Below are 20578 nucleotides of genomic sequence, written 5' to 3' on the forward strand. Positions count from 1 at the left end.
ATTCTAGGTTTAATGGGGTACCTGGGTGGCTCAGTTGGTTAAGTGCCTGACTCTTGATTTTGGCTCAGGTCTTGATCTCATAGTGATAATATCAAGCCACACAATGGACTCCACTCTGGACATGGAGTCTGCTTGGAGTTTTCTCTCTCTTTCTCCCTCTCTCTCTACACCTCTCCCCTACTCACTCTCTCCCACCTACCTCCCACACATACTCTGTCTCTCTCTCAAAAAAACAAAACTAAACTTGTTAGGATTGAGATGTCTATTAGTTATCCTAGTATAATGTCTTGTAGGTAGATGGATGGTAAATAAGTATGAAGCTTATGAGGTCAAAGCTGGATATAAACAGTTAGGCGTCAACAGTGGCAGATACTGTTTAAAGTCAGGGAGTGAATTAGATCAAGTATGGAAGGAGTTTAAATGGCAAAGAGAAATTTTGGCTCTGGGGCACTTTAACATTTAAAGACATGGTAATGAAGGGTGTCCAATAAAGGAAACTGAGAAGCAAAAGAAGTGGGAGTGGTTATACCATTGAGAGGTGTCAAGTTGAAGTGTGGGTGGCCCTTTTAAGAACCATTCCCAGGGGCGCCTGGGTGGCGCAGTCGGTTGAGCGTCCGACTTCAGCCAGGTCACGATCTCGCGGTCCGTGAGTTTGAGCCCCGTGTCAGGCTCTGGGCTGATGGCTCAGAGCCTGGAGCCTGTTTCCGATTCTGTGTCTCCCTCTCTCTGCCCCTCCCCCATTCATGCTCTGTCTCTCTCTGTCCCAAAAATAAATTAAAAAAAAAAAAAAAAAAAAGAACCATTCCCATTGAGGAGTGTAGCAGGGTAGATCCAGTGAGAAACTGAAGCATTATTGCATAGCTCCTTCAAGAAGTTGCATAATGAATCAGGTTGTATCTGGAAGTGGTGTGAAGTCAAGAAAGAGTTTTCTGTTATCTGTCTGTGTTTTCACTTTCTAAGCCTATATGCTTTTTTTTATACCTGTTTCTTTTTTACTGTGGTAAAATGTACATAACATAAAATTTACCATTTTAGCTATTTTTAAGTGTATAGTTTAGTAGCATTAAGTCCTTTCATACTGTTGTACAACCATCACCACTGTCCATTCACAGAACTTTTTTCATCTAGTAAAACTGAAACTTTGTACCAATTAAATAATAATTCCCCATTTCCATCACCCACCCAACCCCTAGCAACCACCATTCCACTTTCTGTTTCTATGAACTTGACTATTTTAGATATCTCATATAAGTGGAACTCATACAGTATTTGTCTTTTTGTGTCTGGCTTATTTCACTTTCACATAATGTCTTCAGGGTTCATCAATATTATATCATGTGTCAGAATGTCATTCCTTTTTAAGCCTGGAAAAAATATTTGATTGTATATATACATATATATATACCACATTTCATTCATCCATTCATCCTCTGATGGACAGGGGTTGACACCTACTTTTTGGCTGTTTCAAATAATGCAACTCTGAGGATGGGTGTTCATCTCTTCAAGACCCTGCTTTCTATTTTTCTGGACATATATACCCAAAAGTAGAATTGCTGGATCATATGGTAATTTGCTTTTTAATTTTTTGAGGAACTGCCATAGTGTTTTCCATAGAGGTTGCACCATTTTACATTCCTACCTAATAAATAGTGCACAAGCATTCTAGTTTGTTCACATCTTCCCCATCATTTACTGTTTTCTGTTTTTTGTTTTGTTTTTGATAATAGCCATATTAATGGGTGTGAAATGGTATCTTGTTGTCTTACTGTGCTTTTGATTCACATTTATTAGTGATGTTGAACATTTTTAAAAGTGTTTATTAGCCATTTATATATTTTTCATTTCATTAAAGAAATGTCTGTTCAGATCCTTTGCCCATTTTTGAAATGAGTTTTTGTTTTGGGGGGGGGTGTTGTTTTTTTAAAGATTTTATTTTTAAGTAATCTCTATACCTAATGTGGGGCTCAAACTTAAAACCTGAGATCAAGAGTTGCATGCTTTACCAGCTGAGCCAGCCAGGCACCCTGGGTTGGCTTTTTAGTTTTGAGTTTCAAGAGTTCTCTGTATTCTGGATATTAATCTCTGATCCCATAATATAATTTGCAAATATTTTTTCCTAAACTGTGGGTTCCCTTTTCACTTTGTTGATGGTATCCTTTGACAGTAAAAGTTTTTAATTTTGCTCAAGTCCATTTTATCTTTTTCTTTCTCTTTTGTTGCCTGTGCTTTTGGTGTCCATATTTCAAAAAAGCATTGCAGAAAAGAAAAAAAGCATTGCTGAACCTGATGTTAAGCTTTCCCCTATGTTTTCTTGTAAGAGTTTTGTAGTTTTAGATCTTACATTATAAATGTCTTTGATCTATTGTTAATTAATTTTGTATATGGTATTAGGTAAGGGTCCAAATGTATCAGCTTTCCTAGCACCATTTGCTGAAAAGATTTTCATCTCATCACTGAATGATGTTGATACCCTTGTTGAAAATCATTAGAGGGGCACTGGCTGGCTCAGTCAATAAAGCATGTGATTCTTTTTTTTTTTTTTTTAATGTTTATTTATTTTTGAGAGAGAGACAGTGTGAGCGGGAGAAGGGCAAAGAGAGAGAGATAGAGACACAGAATCTGAAGCAGGCTGCAGACTCCGAGCTGTCAACACAGAGCCTGAAGCGGGGCTCAAACCCATGAACCATGAGATCATGACCTAAGCCGAAGTCGGATGCTCAACCGGCTGAGCCACCTAGTCCCCCCGCCCCCGCCTTTCTGTTTTTTTATTAAAAAAATTTTTTTTAATGTTTATTTTTGAGAGAGAGGGAGAGAGAGAGAGAGCATGAGTGGGGAGGAGCAGAGAGAGAGGGAGACACAGAATCCAAAGCAGGCTCCAGGCTCTGAGCACTCAGCACAGAGCCCAACATAGGGCTCAAACTCACAAACTGGGAGATTATGACATGAGCCAAAGTTGGATGCTTAGCCAACTGAGCCACCCAGGTGCCCCAGTAGAGCAGGTGATTCTTGATCTCAGGTTTTAAGTTTGAGCCCCACATTGGGTGCAGAGATTACATTATAAAAAAAGAAAGACAAAATCATTTGACCATATATGTGAGCATTTATTTCTGGGCTATGTGTGTGTTTATTAAAATGGGGTATATTAATGCTAGATACTGATGGCAGTAATCCAGTAGAGATGAGTAGGAGAGAGGATGATTGCCAAATGCACAGAATTCTCCTAAAATAATCATGACAGTTCAATAGAAAAAGGATTGTAAAAGGGGGTGTCTGGGTGGCTCAGTTGGTTAAGCATCTAGCTTCAGTTCAGGTCATGATCTCACAGTTTGTGGGTTTGAGCCCCACATTGGGCTCTGTGCTGACAGCTTGGAGCCTAGAGGCTGTGTCTCCCTCTCTCTCTGCCCCTCCCCTGCTTTCACTGTCTCAGTCTCTCTCAAAAAATAAATAAAACATTAAAAAACTAAAAAAAATTATCTTGAAAAATGAGTAAAAGTTATGATTAGGCTGTTAACATAAGAAAAAATACAAATGGACACTATACATCTCAATGGATACTCAGTCTCATCTAGTTGTCAAGGAAATGACAATCTAAAACCAACAGAAGAAATAATGCTTTTTGGATAGAGTTTTGCAAAAAGTTTTTGTTATATTTTTGCAAATACTTCCCTCCTGTTGTCACTGTTTTGTCTTTTTCTGCTAAACAAAAGTTTTACACTTTTAATTTTAGGTCTATTAATAGTATTTATGGGTTTGGGGCTTAATGTTTTTATTTGGAAGGCCTTTTCAACTCCAGGTTTATAAAAATGACCCTTGTTTTCTTATGGTGTTTTTTTTAACTTTTCAATGTTTGTATAATTATAACAAATATAATTTGTTTTTCATGATGATGTGTGAGGTAAGTTCATTGATTCCCCCCCAAAAAAACCATGTTTTTTGAAGAATCTAGTTCATCCAATAATATTTAGTGCATCCTTTATTAACAGACCCAAATTCCCATATTTGCATGATTCTGTTTTTAAATTCATTCATAGGGGTTGACTCATATGAAATTGCCAACATGCAACTGTTTTTGACCTGCAAGAACAGCAGTTTGATACTGTTCAACTGAATATTTGTTGTGTTATTAACTACTGTAGTTTCACAGTTTGTAGTACAGTAATTATTTGCCTTCATTTTGGTTTTGTTTTCAAAATATTCTTGATGGTTCTTGCACATTTACTCTTCGAGAAAAAGATTTTGACTGAAATTGCATTATTTCGTGCATTTAATAACACTTAATTTGGAAAATTGACATCTTTTCAGTTTTAAAACATTAACATCTGGGAATGTGGTATTTCTCCTATTTATTTTGGTCATTTCATAGTTTTAGTTTTCTGCGTGTAAGTTCTGTATCTGTCTTGTTATATTTATTTCCAGATAGGTTATAACTTAGGTTGCTATTGGGAATGGGATCTCTTTCCCCTCCATAATCTTTTCTAATTATTTGTCATAGTAGGAGGACTATTGTTTTTACATGTTTGTCTTGTATTTAGCCCACTTAGTGAAAATTTTAAAGCCGTAAGGTTTGCAGTCAATTATCTAGAATTTTTAAGTAGATGATTGTATTATCAGCAAATAATCAGTTTATTCCTTTATTGCTTATTTACTTTTCATTTTGCACCATCTAGGTAGGCTAGGACCTCAAAACTATGTTAACTAATAGCAGTAGTAGAAATTTTTATTATGTTTTGAATTCTGTTTAGAAATTCCTTTCATTTTTTACTCAAGTACAAACTTTGCTATTTGTTTTAATAAGTAGTTTTTACTAAATTAAAAGACATCCTTCAGGGTTGCCTGGATGGCTCAGTTGGTTGAACACCCAGCTCTTGACTACGGCCCAGGTCATAAGCTCACGGGTTCATGGGATCAGGCCTGCATCAGGCTCTGCACTGACTTGCTTGGGATTCTGTCTCCCCACTTCTCTCTGCTCCTCCCTTGCTTGTGCTTACTCCCTTTCTCTCAAAATATATAAACTTTTTTTTTTTTTTTTAAAGATACATCTGGGCACCTAGATGGGTCAGTCAGTTTAGCTTCTGACTTCGGCTCAGGTCATGATCTCATGGTGCATGAGTTTGAGCCCTGTGTTGGGCTTTGTGCTGACAATTCAGAGCCTGGAGCCTGCTTCAGATTCTGTGTCTCCCTTTCTCTGCCCCTCCCCTGCTCACATTCTGTCTGTCTGTCTCTCTCTCTCTCTCTCTCTCTCTCTCTCTCTCTCAAAAATAAATAAGCATTAAAAAAATTTTTGTAAATGATACATCCTTCTATTGTTAATAATTACTATGTACAGTAAGTACCACTGTTTACTATGTGCCAGATATCATTCATAAGTCACATCCCAACAGCAACTCTGAGGCAAGTTGTTTTTATCCTCAATTTACAGATAGATAAACAGAGGCACAGGGCATTAAACAGTATTGTCAGAATTTCAGTGGTAATTGGCAGAGCAAAGAGCTTAAACCTCAGAGACTATGACTTTGACCATTATACCAAACTACCTCTTTTTCTCCTTACTAAGAGGTTGTTTTTTGTTTATGAAGAAGTTGTATAGAATTATGCTTTTTTGGGCATCTGGCAAAATGATCATACTGTTTTTCCCATTACTTTGTTAACTTAGAGAATTACATTCTGTATCTAATGTTGACCATTCTTGAAATAGTAGATGAATCCTACTAGGTTTTGGTTATTTGTAATTCTTCTTAATATACTGAATATCAATATTCAGTTCACTAATATTTTACTTAGGATTCTTGACTATGGTAGCCATAAGTAAAATCGAGTTGTATTTTTGTTACATTATCCTTAACCAATTTGAATTCCAGTTTTATGCCACTGAAGAAATTCAGAAGCTTTTGTCCTTTTCTGTTCTGTGAAATTGTTAAAATAACATCTTATCTGCTCCTTAAAAGTTTAATGAAACTCATTCATAAAACCATTTAGTAGTTCTTTCAGGGAAACAACTTTAAGAGCCTTTTTAATTTCTCTGTATTTATTGGTCTCATATTTCTCCTTCTTAAACCAGTTTCCATAATTAATTTTCCTAGAAAATTACTCATTTTATTAAATACTTAAATTTGTTGGTATATTTCACTTATTCTGATCTCTTAAATTGTAAAGAGTCCTCTGAATACAGGGTGTTAACTTTTTCACTTATATGTGTTTCCTTGTTTTGTCCTTTGATTTGACTTGCTAGAGATTTGTCCATTTTATTTGTCTCTTCAAAGCCCTAGTTCTGGGGTTCCTGTGTGGTTTAGTCAGTTAAGCATCTGACTCTTGATCTTGGCTCAGGACATGATCTCACGGTTGTGAGTTTGAGCACTGAGCCCTGCTTTGGGCTCCACACTGGGAGTGGAGCCCGCTTAAGATTCTCTCTCCCTCTCAGAAAAGACAAAACAAAACAAAAAAGACCAAAAGCAACAAAGACTAGAAAGTACCAGAGAACACACCAAAAACTCCCAACTCTACAGGCAACACAATGGCAATAAATTTGTATCTTTCAGTACTCACTCTAAATGTCAATGGACTAAACGTTCCAATCAAAAGACATAGGGTGTCAGAATGGATAAGAAGACAAGATCCACCTGTATGCTGTTTACAAGAGACCCATTTTAGACCTAAAGACATCTTCAGATTGAAAGTAAGGGGACAGAGAACCATCTATCATGCTAATGGTCGTCAAAAGAAAGCTGGAGTAGCCATACTTGTATCAGATGATCTAGATTTTAAAATTAAGACTGTGACAAGAGATAAAGAAGGGCATTATATCATAATTAAGGGGTCTATACACTAAGAAGATCTAACAGTTTTAAACATTTATGCCTCCAAGGTGGGAGCACCCAAATATATAAATCAATTAATCACAAACATAAAGAAACTCATTGATAATAATACCATAATAGTAGAGGACTTCAACACCCCACTTACAGCAGCAGACAGATCATCTAAGCAGAAAATCAACAAGGAAACAATGGTTTTGAGTGACACACTGGACTGGATGGACTTAACAGATATGTTCGGAATATTTCATTCTAAAGCAGCAGAATACACATTCTTCTCAAGTGCACATGGAACATTCTCCAGAATAGATCGCATATTGGGACACAAATCAGCCCTCAGTAAGTACAAAAAAATCAAGATCATACTGTTCAGATCACAACACTGTGAAACTCAAAATCAGCTATAAGAAAAAAATTGGAAAGACAATACTTGGAGATTAACGAACCTCCTACTAAAGAATGAATGGGTTAACCAAGAAGCTAAAGAGGAGATTAAAAAGTACATGGAAGCCAATGAAAATGATAACACCATAGCCCAAAACCTCTGGGATGCAACAAAGGTAGTCATAAGAGGGAAGTATATAGCAATCCAGGCCTTCCTAAAGAAGGGAGAAAGGTCTCAGATATATAACCTAACCTAACACCTTAAAGAACTGCAAAAAGAATAGCAAGTAAAACCCTAAAACAGCAGAAGACAGGAAATAATACAGATTACAGCAGAAATCAATGCTTTTGAAATTAAAAACAAACAAAAAACCAGATCAATGAAACCAGGAGCTGATTCTTTGAAAGAATTAACAAAATTGATAAACCCTTAGCCAGTTTGATCAAAAAGAAAAGGGAAAGGACCCAAATAAATAAAATCAAGAATGAAAGAGGAGAGATCACAGCCAGCACTGCAGAAATACAAACAATAAGAATATAATGAAAAATTACATGCCAATAAATTAGGCAGTCTGGATGAAATGGACAAATTCCTAGAAACATATGAAGTACCAAAACTGAAACAGGAAGAAATAGAAAATTTGAACAGACCCATAACCAGTAAAGAAATTGAATTAGTAATCAAAACTCTTCCAGAAAATAAGAGTCCAGGGCCGGATGGCTTTCCAGAGGAATTCTACCAAATATTTAAAGAAGAGTTATACCTATCCTTTTGAAGCTGTTCCAAAAAATAGAAATGGGAGGAAAACTTGCAAACTCATTCTATAAGGCCAACATTATGTTGATTCCAAAACCAGACCCCACTAAAAAGAACTACAGAAGAACTACAGACCCAATTTCTCTGATGAACATGGATGCAAAATCCTCAACAAGATACTAGCCAACCGGATCCAACTGTACATTAAAAGAATTATTCACCACAATCAAGTGGGATTTATACCTGGGGTGTAGGGCTGGTTCAGTATCCGCAAAACAATCAATGTGATACATTACATAAATAAAAGAATAAGAACCACATGATCCTCTCAATAGATGCAGAGAAGGCATTTGACAAAATACAGTATCCTTTCTTGATAAAAACCTCCAAGAAAGTACAGATAAAACGGTCATACTTCAAGATCATAAAAGCCATATATGAAACACCCACTGCTAATATCATCCTCAATGGGGAAAAACTGAGACTTTCCCCCTATGGCCAGGAACACGACAAGGATGTCCACTCTCACCACTACTATTCAGCACAGTATTGGAAGTCCTAGCTCCAGCAGTCTGACCACACAAAGAAATAAAAGGCATATAAATCAGCAAGGAGGAAGTCAAACTTTCACTCTTCACAGACATTATATGGAAAATTCAAAAGATTCCACCAAAAAACTGCTAGAACTGATCCATGAATTTAGCAAAGTCGCAGGATATAAAATCAGCGCACAGAAATCAGTTGAATTTATAATCACCAATATGGAGAAGCAGCAGAAAGAGAAATCAAAGGATTGATCCCATTTACAATTGCACCAAAACCCATAAAATACCTAGGAATAAACCTAACCAAAGAGGTGAAAAATCTATACACTAAAAAAACATAAAAAACCTAAGAGAGAAATTGAAGATGACACATAAAATATTGAAAAATATTCCCTGCTCATGGATTAGAATATAAATGTTGTCAAGATGTCAATACTACACAAAGCAATCTACATGTTTAATGCAATCCTTATCAAAATAACAACATGCTTCACAGAGCTAGAACAAACAATCGTAAAATTTGTATGGAACCAGAAAAGACTCCAAATAGCCAAAGCAATCCTGAAAAAGAAAACCAAAGCTGGAGGCATCATAATTCCAGACTTCAAGATGTATTAAAAAGCTGTAATCATCAAGACCGTATGGTACTGGCACAAAAACAGACACATAGATCAGTGGAACAGACTAAGGAATCCAGAAATGGACTCCCAAATGTATGGCCAGCTAATCTTTGACAAAGCAGGAAAGAATATCCAATGGAATAAAGACAATCTCTTCAGCAAATGGTGTTGGGAAAACTGGGCAACGACATGCAGAAAAATGACCCTGGGCCACTTTCTTACACCACACACAAAAATAAACTCAAAATGGATGAAAGACTTAAACGCTAGACAGAAAGCCATCAAAATCCTGGAGGAGAAGACAGGCAATAAGCAACTTCTTACTCAAAATGTCTCTGGAGGCAAGGGAAACAAATACAAAAATGAACTACTGGGACCACCTCATCAAGATAAAAAGCTTCTGCACAGCAAAGGAAACAGTCAGCAAAACTAAAAGGCAGCTGACAGAATAGGAGAAGATGTTTGCATATGACATATCAGATAAAGGATTAGTATCCAAAAATCTATAAAGAACTTACCAAACTCAACACCCCAAAAAAAAATCCAATGAAGAAATGGGCAAAAGACATGAATAGAAACTTTTCCAAAGAAAACACCAAGATGGCTAACAGACACATGAAAAGATGCTCACAGCACCACTCACCATCAGGGAAATACAAATCAAAACCACAATTAGATACCACTTCACACCTGTCAGAATGGCCAAAATTAACAACTTGGGCAATAACAGATGTTGGTGAGGATGTGGAGAAAGAGGCACCCTTTTGAACTGCTGGTGGGAATGCAAACTGGTGCAGCCACTCTGGAAAACAGTATGGAGGTTCCTCAAAAAAATTAAAACTAGAACTGCCCTACACCCCAGCAATTGCACTACTAGGTATTTATCCAGGGGATACAGGTGTGCTGTTTTGAAGGGGCACATGCACCCCAATGTTTATAGCAGCACTGGTGACAATAGCCAAAGTATAGAAAGAACCCAAATGTCCACCAATGGATGAATGGATAAAGAAGATATGGTGTGTGTATACACACACACACACACACACGCGCGCGCGCACACACACACACACGATGGAGTATTATTTGGCAGTCAAGAAGAATGAAATCCTGCCATTTGCAACAACATGGATGGAAATAGAGTGTATTATGTTAAGCAAAATTAAAGAAAGACAAATATAGGACTTCTCTCGTGTGGAATTTAAGATACAAAACAGATGAACATAAGGGAAGGGAAGCAAAAATAATATAAAAACAGGGAGGGGGACAAAACACAAGAGACTCTTAAATACAGAGAACAAACAGGGTTGCTGGAGGGGTTTTGGGTGGGGAGGGATGGGCTAAATGGGCAAGGGACATTAAGGAAGACACCCGCTGGGATGAGCACTGGGTGTTTTATGTAGAGGATGAATCACTGGGTCCTACTCTTGAAATCATTATTGCATTATATGCTGACTAATTTGGATGTAAATTAAAAAAAAAAAAAATCCCTCTCTCTGCCCCTCCCGCACTGGCACAGTCTCTTATTTAAAAAAAAAAAAAAGGCCTAATTCTTAGATTGATTTCATCTGTTATCTTCTGCCTTTTTATTACATTAAATTCTACCTTTGTTTCTATTAATGCATTAATATAATGCATTATTGGTTAAGGATCGTATTATAGTTTATATATACATTGTAGAGGAAAAATTTGTCTTAATATTTTCTCACATCTTCTTCTTCAAGTGTACAATTCAACAGTTTTTAATATAGACACAAGGTTGTGTGATGATCACCATTGTCTAGAACACTGTCTAGAACATTTCATCACCTTTCTCCCCAAAAACTCCATTCCCGTAAACACTTTATTTTTCCCTCTCACTGAACCCTGGTAACCTCTAGTATATTTTCTCTGCATGGTTTTTCTTCTTCTGGAGTTTCACGTAAATAGAATCATATAATATGAGGCCTTTTGTGTCTGGCTTCTTTCACTTAGCATAACATTTTCAAGGGTCATCAGTGTTGTAGCATGTATTATTTCATTCCTTTTTATTGCTGAATCACAACTTCATTGTATGTATACTGTTTTGTTTACCTACTTATCAGTTGATAGGCATCATGTAATGTTTTTCCACTTTTTGGTTCTTATGAATAATAGTCCTATGAACCTTCATGAACATGTTTTTGTGTGGGCATATGTATTTTTATTTATCTTGCATATATGCTTAGGAGTAGAATTGGGTTATACGGGAACTTTTTGAGGCATTACCATAACTGTTTCCAAAGCAGCTGCACCATTTTAAATTCCCATTCAGTTTCTAATTGGAACCCAGTTGAAGGTTCCAATTTCTCCATCCTTGCCAACTGTTGTTATTGTCCATGTTTTTCTTTCTTTCTTTTCTTTTCTTTCCTTTCTTTTTCTTTCTTTCTTTCTTTCTTTCTTTCTTTCTTTCTTTCTTTCTTTCTTTCTTTCTTTCTTTCTTTCTTTCTTTCTTTCTTTGCCTTTGTCCAGTGTATTGTCAAAAATTAATTGACTATAAATATAAGGGTTTATTTCTGGACTCTCAATTCTGTTCCAATGATCTATATTTCTGTCTTTACACCAGTATACCATACAGTTTGGGTTAATGTAATTTTACAGCAAGTTTTGAAATCAGAAGTGTGAATACTCCATTCAAGATGTTTTTGGGTATTCTGGATTTTTTCATATGAATTTAGAATCAGCACACCAATTTGTGCAATGAGAAAGAAAGACTGGTGATAGGTATTAAAGAGGGTGCTTTTTGGGATGAGCACTGGATGTTATATGTAAGAGATGAATCACTGGGTTCTACTCCTGAAGCCAAGACTGCACTCTGTGTTAACTAACTTGAATTTAAATTGAAAAAACAACTAAATTGAATTTAAATTGTATAACCCCAAAGGAGAAGGAGAAGAAAAAAGACCATTGGAATTTTTATAGGGATTGTGTTAAATTTGTAGATCAATTTTGGAAGTGTTGCTGTGTTAACAATATTAAGTGTTCCCATCAATGAACACAATATTTTTCCCATCTTTTTTTCTTTTTTTAAAAATTTTTTTTTCTTTTTTAAATTTTATCTCCAAATTAGTTAGCATATAGTGCAACAATGATTTCAGGAGTAGATTTCTTAGTGCCCCTTATCCATTTAGCCCATCCCCCTCCCACAATCCCTCCAGTAACCCTCAGTTTGTTCTCCATATTTATGAGTCTCTTCTGTTTTGTCCCCCTCCCTGTTTTTATATTAGTTTTGTTTCCCTTCCCTTATGTTCATCTGTTTTGTCTCTTAAAGTCCTCATATGAATGACGTCATATGATTTTTGTCTTTCTCTGACTAATTTCACTTAGCATAATACCCTCCAGTTCCATCCACGTAGTTGCAAATAGCAAGATTTCATTCTTTTTGATTGCTGAATAATACTCCATTATATATATATACACACCATATTTTCTTTATTCATCCATCGATGGACATTTGGGCTCTTACCATACTTTGGCTATTGTTGATAGTGCTGCTATAAACATGGGGGTGCATGTGTCCCTTCGAAACAGCACACCTGTATCCTGTGGATAAATGCCTAGTAGTGCGATTGCTGGGTCGTAGGGTAGTTCTATTTTTAGTTTTTTGAGGAACCTTCATACTGTTTTCCAGAGTGGCTACACCAGCTTGCATTCCCACCATCTTTATTTATTTTTTTAAAATTTTCTTCCTTTATTTATTTTGAGAGAGAGAGAGTGCAAGCAGGGGAGGGGCAAAGAGAGAGGGAGAAAGAGAATCTGAAGCAGGCTCTGCACCATCAGCACAGAGCCTGACATAGGGCTCAGTCCCACAAACCGCGAGATATGACCTGAACCCAAATCAAGAGTCAGATGCTTAACCAACTGAACCACCCAGGTGCCCCTGATTAAGTAAGATGCAAATTTTTCCATCTTTTTTGTCTCTTAACAGTGTTTGATAGTTTCTAGTGTACGAGTCTTAATGTTTATTAAATTTTTTTCCTAAGTATTTTATTCTGTTTGATGCTATTGTAAATAAAATTGTTTACTTAATTTCATTCTTGGGTGGTTCTTTGCTGATCTATAAAAAGACAATCAGTTTTTGGTCTTAGATTCTGCTACCTTGTTTTTGGTCTTACATTCTGCTACCTTGCTGATCTCGTTTATTACCTTTAAATGCATGTCTTCTTCTTACTCTTTATTTTTATTCTTCTTCTAGTTTTTTGAGTGCATATTAGGTCACTTAGTTTCATTTTTTCCTAATTCATAATAAGGCTATATACATTTTCCCCAATTATTGTCTTAGCCACAAACATCTTGAAATATTTGTGGTTCATTTTTAATTCATTGATTTTCTTTTTAATCCAATAATTTACAATTTTCAAGTGTTTGGAGGGTTATCTTTTTGTTGTTAATACTTTGGCATTGAGATTGGAGTTCATATCTGGTAGGATTTTTCTTTTGGAGTTTACTGATATTTTTCTGGTCTTGCTTCATGAGTAGCAAAATAGGAATGCGTTTTGTGTATAACCCCAAATAAACCATTTGGGACCCCAGTGTCCTGGGTTTTTTGGACACAGTAGATAGAATACCTTCCATAAGATTAGTCTTCCCCTAAGTCCCTGCATAGTGAGTCTTATGCTATTTTACCTTATTCAAAGATATTTTTAAATGTCTTTGCAGCCACAAATAAGAAGAGTAATTCACCCAAGCCAGCTCGGTCCAGTATAGCAGGTAGTCTGTCACTTCGAAGAGCAATAGACTCTGGGGAAAATAGCCGTTCAAAGGGAGACTGTCAAACTCTGTCTGAAGGTAAATTTGGAGAGTTCAGAATGTAATTTCAATGTGTAGATGTTTGTTATTTGAAATTGATGTTATGGTATAGGTAGATTTAGATGTTTAAAGGCACCAGCAGTGCTGAAACTTGATTTGAAAGTTCTTGATCTCCCAAAAACAGACCTGTCAGTAATAAAATGCAATCATTAGACTCATATTCTGGACTCCTTAATTTTAAATACCTGGCATCAAAAAAAAACCTGGGATATGTCTTTAAATTGGCTTTGAGTCTTCCGGCAGTTTAAAAATGTGTATGTAGTGAGACATTCTAAAGTGGAAACTAGAGAACTTTTGTTTGCCTTCTTTCAGAGTATCCCATTTCTTTTCTGTAGGTTCCCCAGGAAGCTCTCAGTCTGGGAGCAGGCATAGTTCTCCCCGAGCCTTAACACATGGCAGTATCGGTGATATTCTGCCCAAATCCGAAGACCGGCAGTGTCAAGCTTTGGATTCAGATGCTGTTGTGGTTGCAGTTTTCAATGGTTTACCTGCTGTTGAGAAAAGGAGGAAAATGGTCACCTTGGGGTAAGTTCTTTTGTTTATGTAGTGGAATAATTGCCAATAGCTTTATTCAATAGCACTTCTTAAGTCTATATCATAATGAATAAAATAAATTTCTACTTCATTAATTTTTTAGCAGATATAAAGTTTATTTGTTGTATTAAAATCTAAAGTACCAGAGACCCTACTTTCTTTTCTTAGTGGAATGAAATGAGATGTTATTAGAAGTTCTGTTATGTTAGAAATCACTGAAGTTAAGAGAATAATATTGTGTAACCTTGTGTGAATTCTGCCTTGTGAGTTTTTGTTGTGTGTGTCAGCTGTTTAAAAATTTATTTTACTTTATTTTTTTATTTTTTCTATCTGCTCCACATTTTTTTTAATTAAAAAAAATTTTTTTTTAACCTTTATTTATTATTGACAGACAGAGAGACACAGAGCATGAGCAGGGGAGGGGCAGAGAGAGGGGGAGACACAGAATCCGAAGCGGGGCTCGAACTCACAAACTGTGAGATCATAACCTGGGCCAAAGTCGGTCGCTTAATCGACTGAGCCATCCAGGCGCCCCTGCTCCACATTTTTTAAGACACTTGTGCTAGGCTGCATTATGTCCTAGATCTTCTATGCATGTTTTGTACAGAACAAAGCAATTCTAGCGTTTTTGTTTTTAACACTGCTTTTGTACTTTCACTTTTTTTCTCTTCTCTTATGAAAATGTCTGCAAAACTCATAGTTGGAATTTCTCAAAAGGATATACTATCTGGTAGTCATCACCTTTATCTCTCACCCGGGAAACAAAAACTCACATCCCAGCCACGTCAATTAAACTTTTACCAATTAAAAAGACTAAGTGATTATGGGATATATTGTCTGTGAACGTGCTAGATGAGCCCTTAGTACCCATCTGCTGATCTATTTTATGGATATTAAATATATTTCTAAATTTATTTAAAAAAAATTTTTTTTTCAACGTTTGTTTATTTTTGGGACAGAGGGAGACAGAGCATGAACGGGGGAGGGGCAGAGAGAGAGGGAGACACAGAATCGGAAACAGGCTCCAGGCTCCGAGCCATCAGCCCAGAGCCCGACGCGGGGCTCGAACTCACGGACCGCGAGATCGTGACCTGGCTGAAGTCGGACGCTTAACCGACTGCGCCACCCAGGCGCCCCTATATTTCTAAATTTAAACAATGGAATAGTTCTACCTTGGAGACTTTGAAAATGATTTTGAATTAGAGAGAGAATAACATCCCTTAAATTTACTTAATTTTATATAGTTTTAAGGTCTGGATAATTACCAAATGTAAAGAACAGTTGGTGTGATTTAGTTTTCTGATTTAGCTCCAGTTTAAGCAGTGGAAAGGTGTTATAATTATTAGATGTTATCTTGTCCTCCCCATTACCTAGCCTGATTTTATACGTATTCCATATTCACGTTGCAGCTACAACCAGCTTTTATATTTTGTTTGTTATGGAGATATTTATATCTGCCTTTAGTCATAACAATTAAATATTTATGAACGTAGACTTTTTTCTAGACAGTAAATCCTTTATAAATATCTGCAGCCCTTAGCTTTAACCCTCACTTTACAGTTAATTGTATCACTAGCCTGGCTTATGTGATGTTTTCTAGTTTGTGTCTTTTTTTTCCCTTCCCTAATTTATAGTAGTTTGTAAGCAAAAACTTTAAATACTAATAATAAGTGGTTAAAAATGGAAGTAAGAAAAGAATATTAAGTGAAAATTTCCCCATCTTTGTCTCCCATCTGCTTAGTTTTCCAACCCCCTGCCCACACACTTCCCTGCTGTTTTTAATTTTTTATATATGCTGTGTTTTTTCAGTTCTTATGCATATTTAAGCAACTGTGACTATATAGCTTTTTTAGTACATAAAGCACACCTTATTTTCTCAGTAATATATCTCAAAAGTCTTTCTATATTAGTAAGAACTTATTATTTAGGACTTCTGTTTTTATCTTTTAATCAGAATTATTATTGAGATAATTATATGTTCACATGCAGTTCTAAGAAATAAAACAGAGAGATCCTATATACACCTTACGTACTTCCCTCTAATGATAACATTTTGCAAAACTGATACAATATCACAACCAGGATATGACATTGATACAGTCCATCATTTTCTAATCTTTTATTGTGAATCTTCTATTGGATTTTTTAAAAAATAAGCACTAGTGCCATATACCCTACTTAGTTTCATGCTCAGTTTCAGGACAAGAAGAAAATGTAGATTATTGTATCGCTGACTAGTTACACAAAAATATCAGGTTGTTTTCTCCCTCTTTGAGGGCTACTGCTAAAGGTGGTCGTCTGGAAGGAATGCAGATGACTGATTTGGAAAATAATTCTGAAACTGGGGAATTACAGCCTGTCCTACCTGAAGGAGCTTCAGCTGCACCTGAGGAAGGTATGGAATGATAAAGTCATAATTAGGTGGAAGGTGAGAATAATGATCTTTTTTTGGTGTTGGTGTTGGGGGGTAGTTAAGTTATTGAGACATTGCTATCCAACATGGTTGATCTGAATACAGCATTTATTGTGCCACTGAATTTACTAGGACATCGAGCACACAGGAAGGCAAAATGGATAATTGGGTACATAAAAGGACACATCTTACTTAGATGGGACATTTGCAGGAGGGTGAGGGGAATCTATAGACAGTTCATCTACTCATTCACATCTCATTCAATTAATGTGTTAAGCCATCTATATGATAGGAATTGAGTTTTCTAGATATGCAAAGAAGAGATTAGATATGTTCACAGGCTTAGGGGAAGGCATGCACAAAATTACAGATTATTATATATAATATAATTATAATGTTAATTGTTAAGTACTTTGTCAGGTCCGTCCTTCCTTCCTTCCTTCCTTCCTTCCTTCCTTCCTTCCTTCCTTCCTTCCTTCCTTCCTTTTGTTTTTTGAGAGAGAGAGAGAAAGCATCTAAGCGAGAGAGGGGGGCAAAGGTAGAGGAAGAGAGGATCTCAGGCAGGCTCCACGCTTAGCACAGAGCCTGGTGTGACACTCAATCCCATGACCCTGGGATCATGACTAGAGCTGAAATCAAGAGTTGGATACTCAACTGACTGAGCCACCCAGGCGCCCCAGTACTTTGTCTTTTAAAGACAGTCTTAAAAAAAGAAGGGGTACCTGGGTGGCTCAGTTGGTTAAGTGCATGACTCTTGATCTCGGCTCAAGTCATGACCTTCACAGTTCATAGGATCAAGCCCTGTGTTGGGCTCTGTGCTGAGTGTGGAGCCTGCTTAAGATCCTTTCTCCCTCTCCCCCACTTGCTCACTCTCTCATAAAAAGTAAAATAAAATAAACTTAAAAAATAATAAAAGGCAGTCTTGATTAAATGTTTGTATTCCAAACTTTAACCATTTAAAAACTCCTTTGGGGCTTTTGAGTGGCTCAGTTGATTGAGCCTTTGACTCTTGGTTTTGGCTTAGGTCATGATCCCAGGGTTGTGGGATTGAGCCCCACATTGGCCTCAATCAATCAAATCAATCTCTCTCTCTCTCTCTCTCTCTCTCTCTCTCTCTCTCTCTCCCTCTCCCTCCCTCCCTCCCTCCCTCCCTCCCTCCTCTCTCAAAATAAGTAAATAAAAATTAAAAATCTTAAAAAAAAAAATTCCATTATGGTAACTGATTTCAACTCTGCCAATTCATTCTCAGTTACATTACTAGTATTCTTCTACATGTTCTTCCAGGTTCATTATTCTTTATTTAAAAGCATAGAAGACATTTTGTAATTTTGAGTAACAGAAGGTGTTCTGTGTGTTTTTACCATTGCTGTGTCCTTTATATGTCAACAGAAAAGGATGTCAACTTTGACATTGATTTTTTCCCCCCTTTCTTACTGAAACTCTGCAGTCTTCCACCTCTGCACTTATTTGAATTTCAATGATTGATGAATTGCTGTAGCATGCAGGTGCCACCATATACCTCTGGCTGCCCTGTGAGAGGGTGTAGGAGTGGTGGCATTTCAGGTTTTTCCCTTTTAGTTGGTGGAGCACAGCATTATTTGCGTTTTGGCAGCAGCATTATTTCAATAGACTAAATGAAAAGGATTTTTATTATTTTTTTCTTTTTATATTGTTTATTTATTTTGAGAGATACAAAGGCAGCATGAGTAGGAGAGGGACAGAGAGAGAGGGCAAGAGAGCAGATCCCAAGCAAGCTTTGCATTGCCTGCGCAGAGCCCGATGTGGGGTTCAAACTCATGAAACTGCGAGATCATGACTTGAGTTGAAGCCGAGTCGGACGCTTAACCGACTAAAACACCCAGGCAGCCAAAAAGAATTTTTTTTTAACGTTTATTTATTCTTGAGAGACAGAGCATGAGCATGAGAGGGGCAGAGAGAGAGGGAGACACAGAATCTGAAGCAGGCTCCAGGTGCTGAGCTATCAGCACAGAGCCTGACGCGGGGCTCGAACCCACAAATGGTGAGATCATGACCTGAGCTGACGTTGAATGCTTAGCCGGCTAAACCACCCAGGCGCCCCAGCCAGGCACCTGAAAAGGATTTTTAAAGTGAAGTATTGATTGTTAAAATGTTAAGAAATAATAATCATTTCTTGACCTTTTGGCTTGGATCAAGTATAAAAAAACATTAAGAAATAAATATTTTGATTAAAAATCTTTATAGAAAGGACCTGTAGGTATTAGCTAGGTACTGTGCATGAATGGATGGATGGATGGATGGATGGATGGATGGATGGATGGATGGATAGTTTATAAATTGCAGTGACTTAAATTTTTATAGCATGTACTGGAATTATAGGCCCCTTTTATTCATTCAGCATATGAAATTTCTAATTTGCCTATCATACATTTGATGCTGGTGAAAAAGTTATTCTTCCTGAACCTGCTGTTTAGTTCAGGATTTCTTTAACTTGTCACCATCGACATTTCGGGCCAGATGATTCTGTGTTGTAGAGGGTTGCCCTGTGCATTGCAGCATCCTTGGTTTTTAACCATTAGGTGCCAGTAGTACCTCCTCTGACTTACAATAACCAAAAATGTCCCCTGGGAGGCAAAATCATCCCCAGTTGAGAACCACTGGTTGAGTTGAACGACTCAACTAGGGATGACCACTTTCTAAGAATCACTTGCCAGAGTAGATCATGGTTTCCTATGGGTACAAGGTATAGTTCTCAAGTATGCTGGTGGGTGTTGTGTTAGTGGTGGTAGGAGGAGGGCAGGGAGGGCAATTGAAAACTGGTCAGGTGTCAGACCAGTTAATAGCCAAGAAAGAATGACGGGTGCTGTGATAAAAGTATATAGGGAACTCAAAGAACAGGTGTGTAATAATAAAAACAACATAATATTTACTAAGTCCTCATTATTATTAGAGACTGCTAAAGGCTACCAGATTTACCTTGTTTTTTCAATGCATGCCTACATGATAGTTACTTTATTATCTTGATTTTATAGGTGAGTAAGCTCTAGTCTGGAGATGTAACTAAAGGGAGCCAAGATGGCAGAACAGCATGGAAGTTTTTTTGTGTGTCTCGCATCCATGAAATAGAGATGTAACTTACCTTACCCAAAGTCACAGAGTTAATAAATGGAAGGGCCAGAATTTGAACCCAGAGCCAGTGCTTTTTAGTAACCTAGTTCACCTTCAGAAAGATGATCCTAAGGGATGAGTACAAGTTTAGTCAGGTGAAGACTAGTGAAAGATAGGGCCAGAATGGAGACAGATGACAGAACTTGAAGCATTACATTGTATGTCCTAGTTACAATTCGGAATTTGCACTTTGGGGTCTAAGCAAGAAGTAAGATAATAAAATTATGTTTTAAAATTTCTGTTCTAGGCACATTGTGGGGAATGGATTTGGGGTGGGGAAATGGATGTGGAATTAGGGGCAGGAAAACTGGTAAGAAGCAATGTTAAATTAATGTAGGTGCGAAGATGACTTTTACTTAATTTCAGCCTTAAACTCGTAAGTTAACATTACCTTAGCAATTTTTCTATGTAAATAGCTACTTGGCACCAAAAACCCTGAAACTTTTTGACAACAGTTTCATTTCTTATTTAAAGATAATTATTGATAGCTTATCATAAACTAGAGAAAGGCATTTAATTGTCCACCTTTAGGGTCTACC

The 20578-nt window shown here is 36.9% G+C and overlaps 1 protein-coding gene across 5 annotated transcripts in view; it reads left to right on the plus strand.

Moving 5' to 3' along the window:
- The window catches only part of TRIM37 (tripartite motif containing 37), a 147329-nt gene that overhangs the window by 102981 nt on the left and 23770 nt on the right, over positions 1-20578 (plus strand). For 4 of the 5 annotated variants that reach the window (XM_011289105.4, XM_011289104.4, XM_045044727.1 and 1 more), the window contains 3 exons: positions 13796-13924; positions 14281-14470; positions 16735-16874. In XM_011289105.4, the coding sequence (XP_011287407.1) occupies positions 13796-13924; positions 14281-14470; positions 16735-16874 (459 nt within the window). The remainder of the gene's footprint in view (positions 1-13795; positions 13925-14280; positions 14471-16734; positions 16875-20578) is intronic. The other variant, XM_003996626.6, reaches the window with a different exon arrangement.

Source organism: Felis catus, chromosome E1 (assembly GCF_018350175.1).
Source record: "Felis catus isolate Fca126 chromosome E1, F.catus_Fca126_mat1.0, whole genome shotgun sequence".
Lineage (NCBI taxonomy): Eukaryota > Metazoa > Chordata > Mammalia > Carnivora > Felidae > Felis > Felis catus.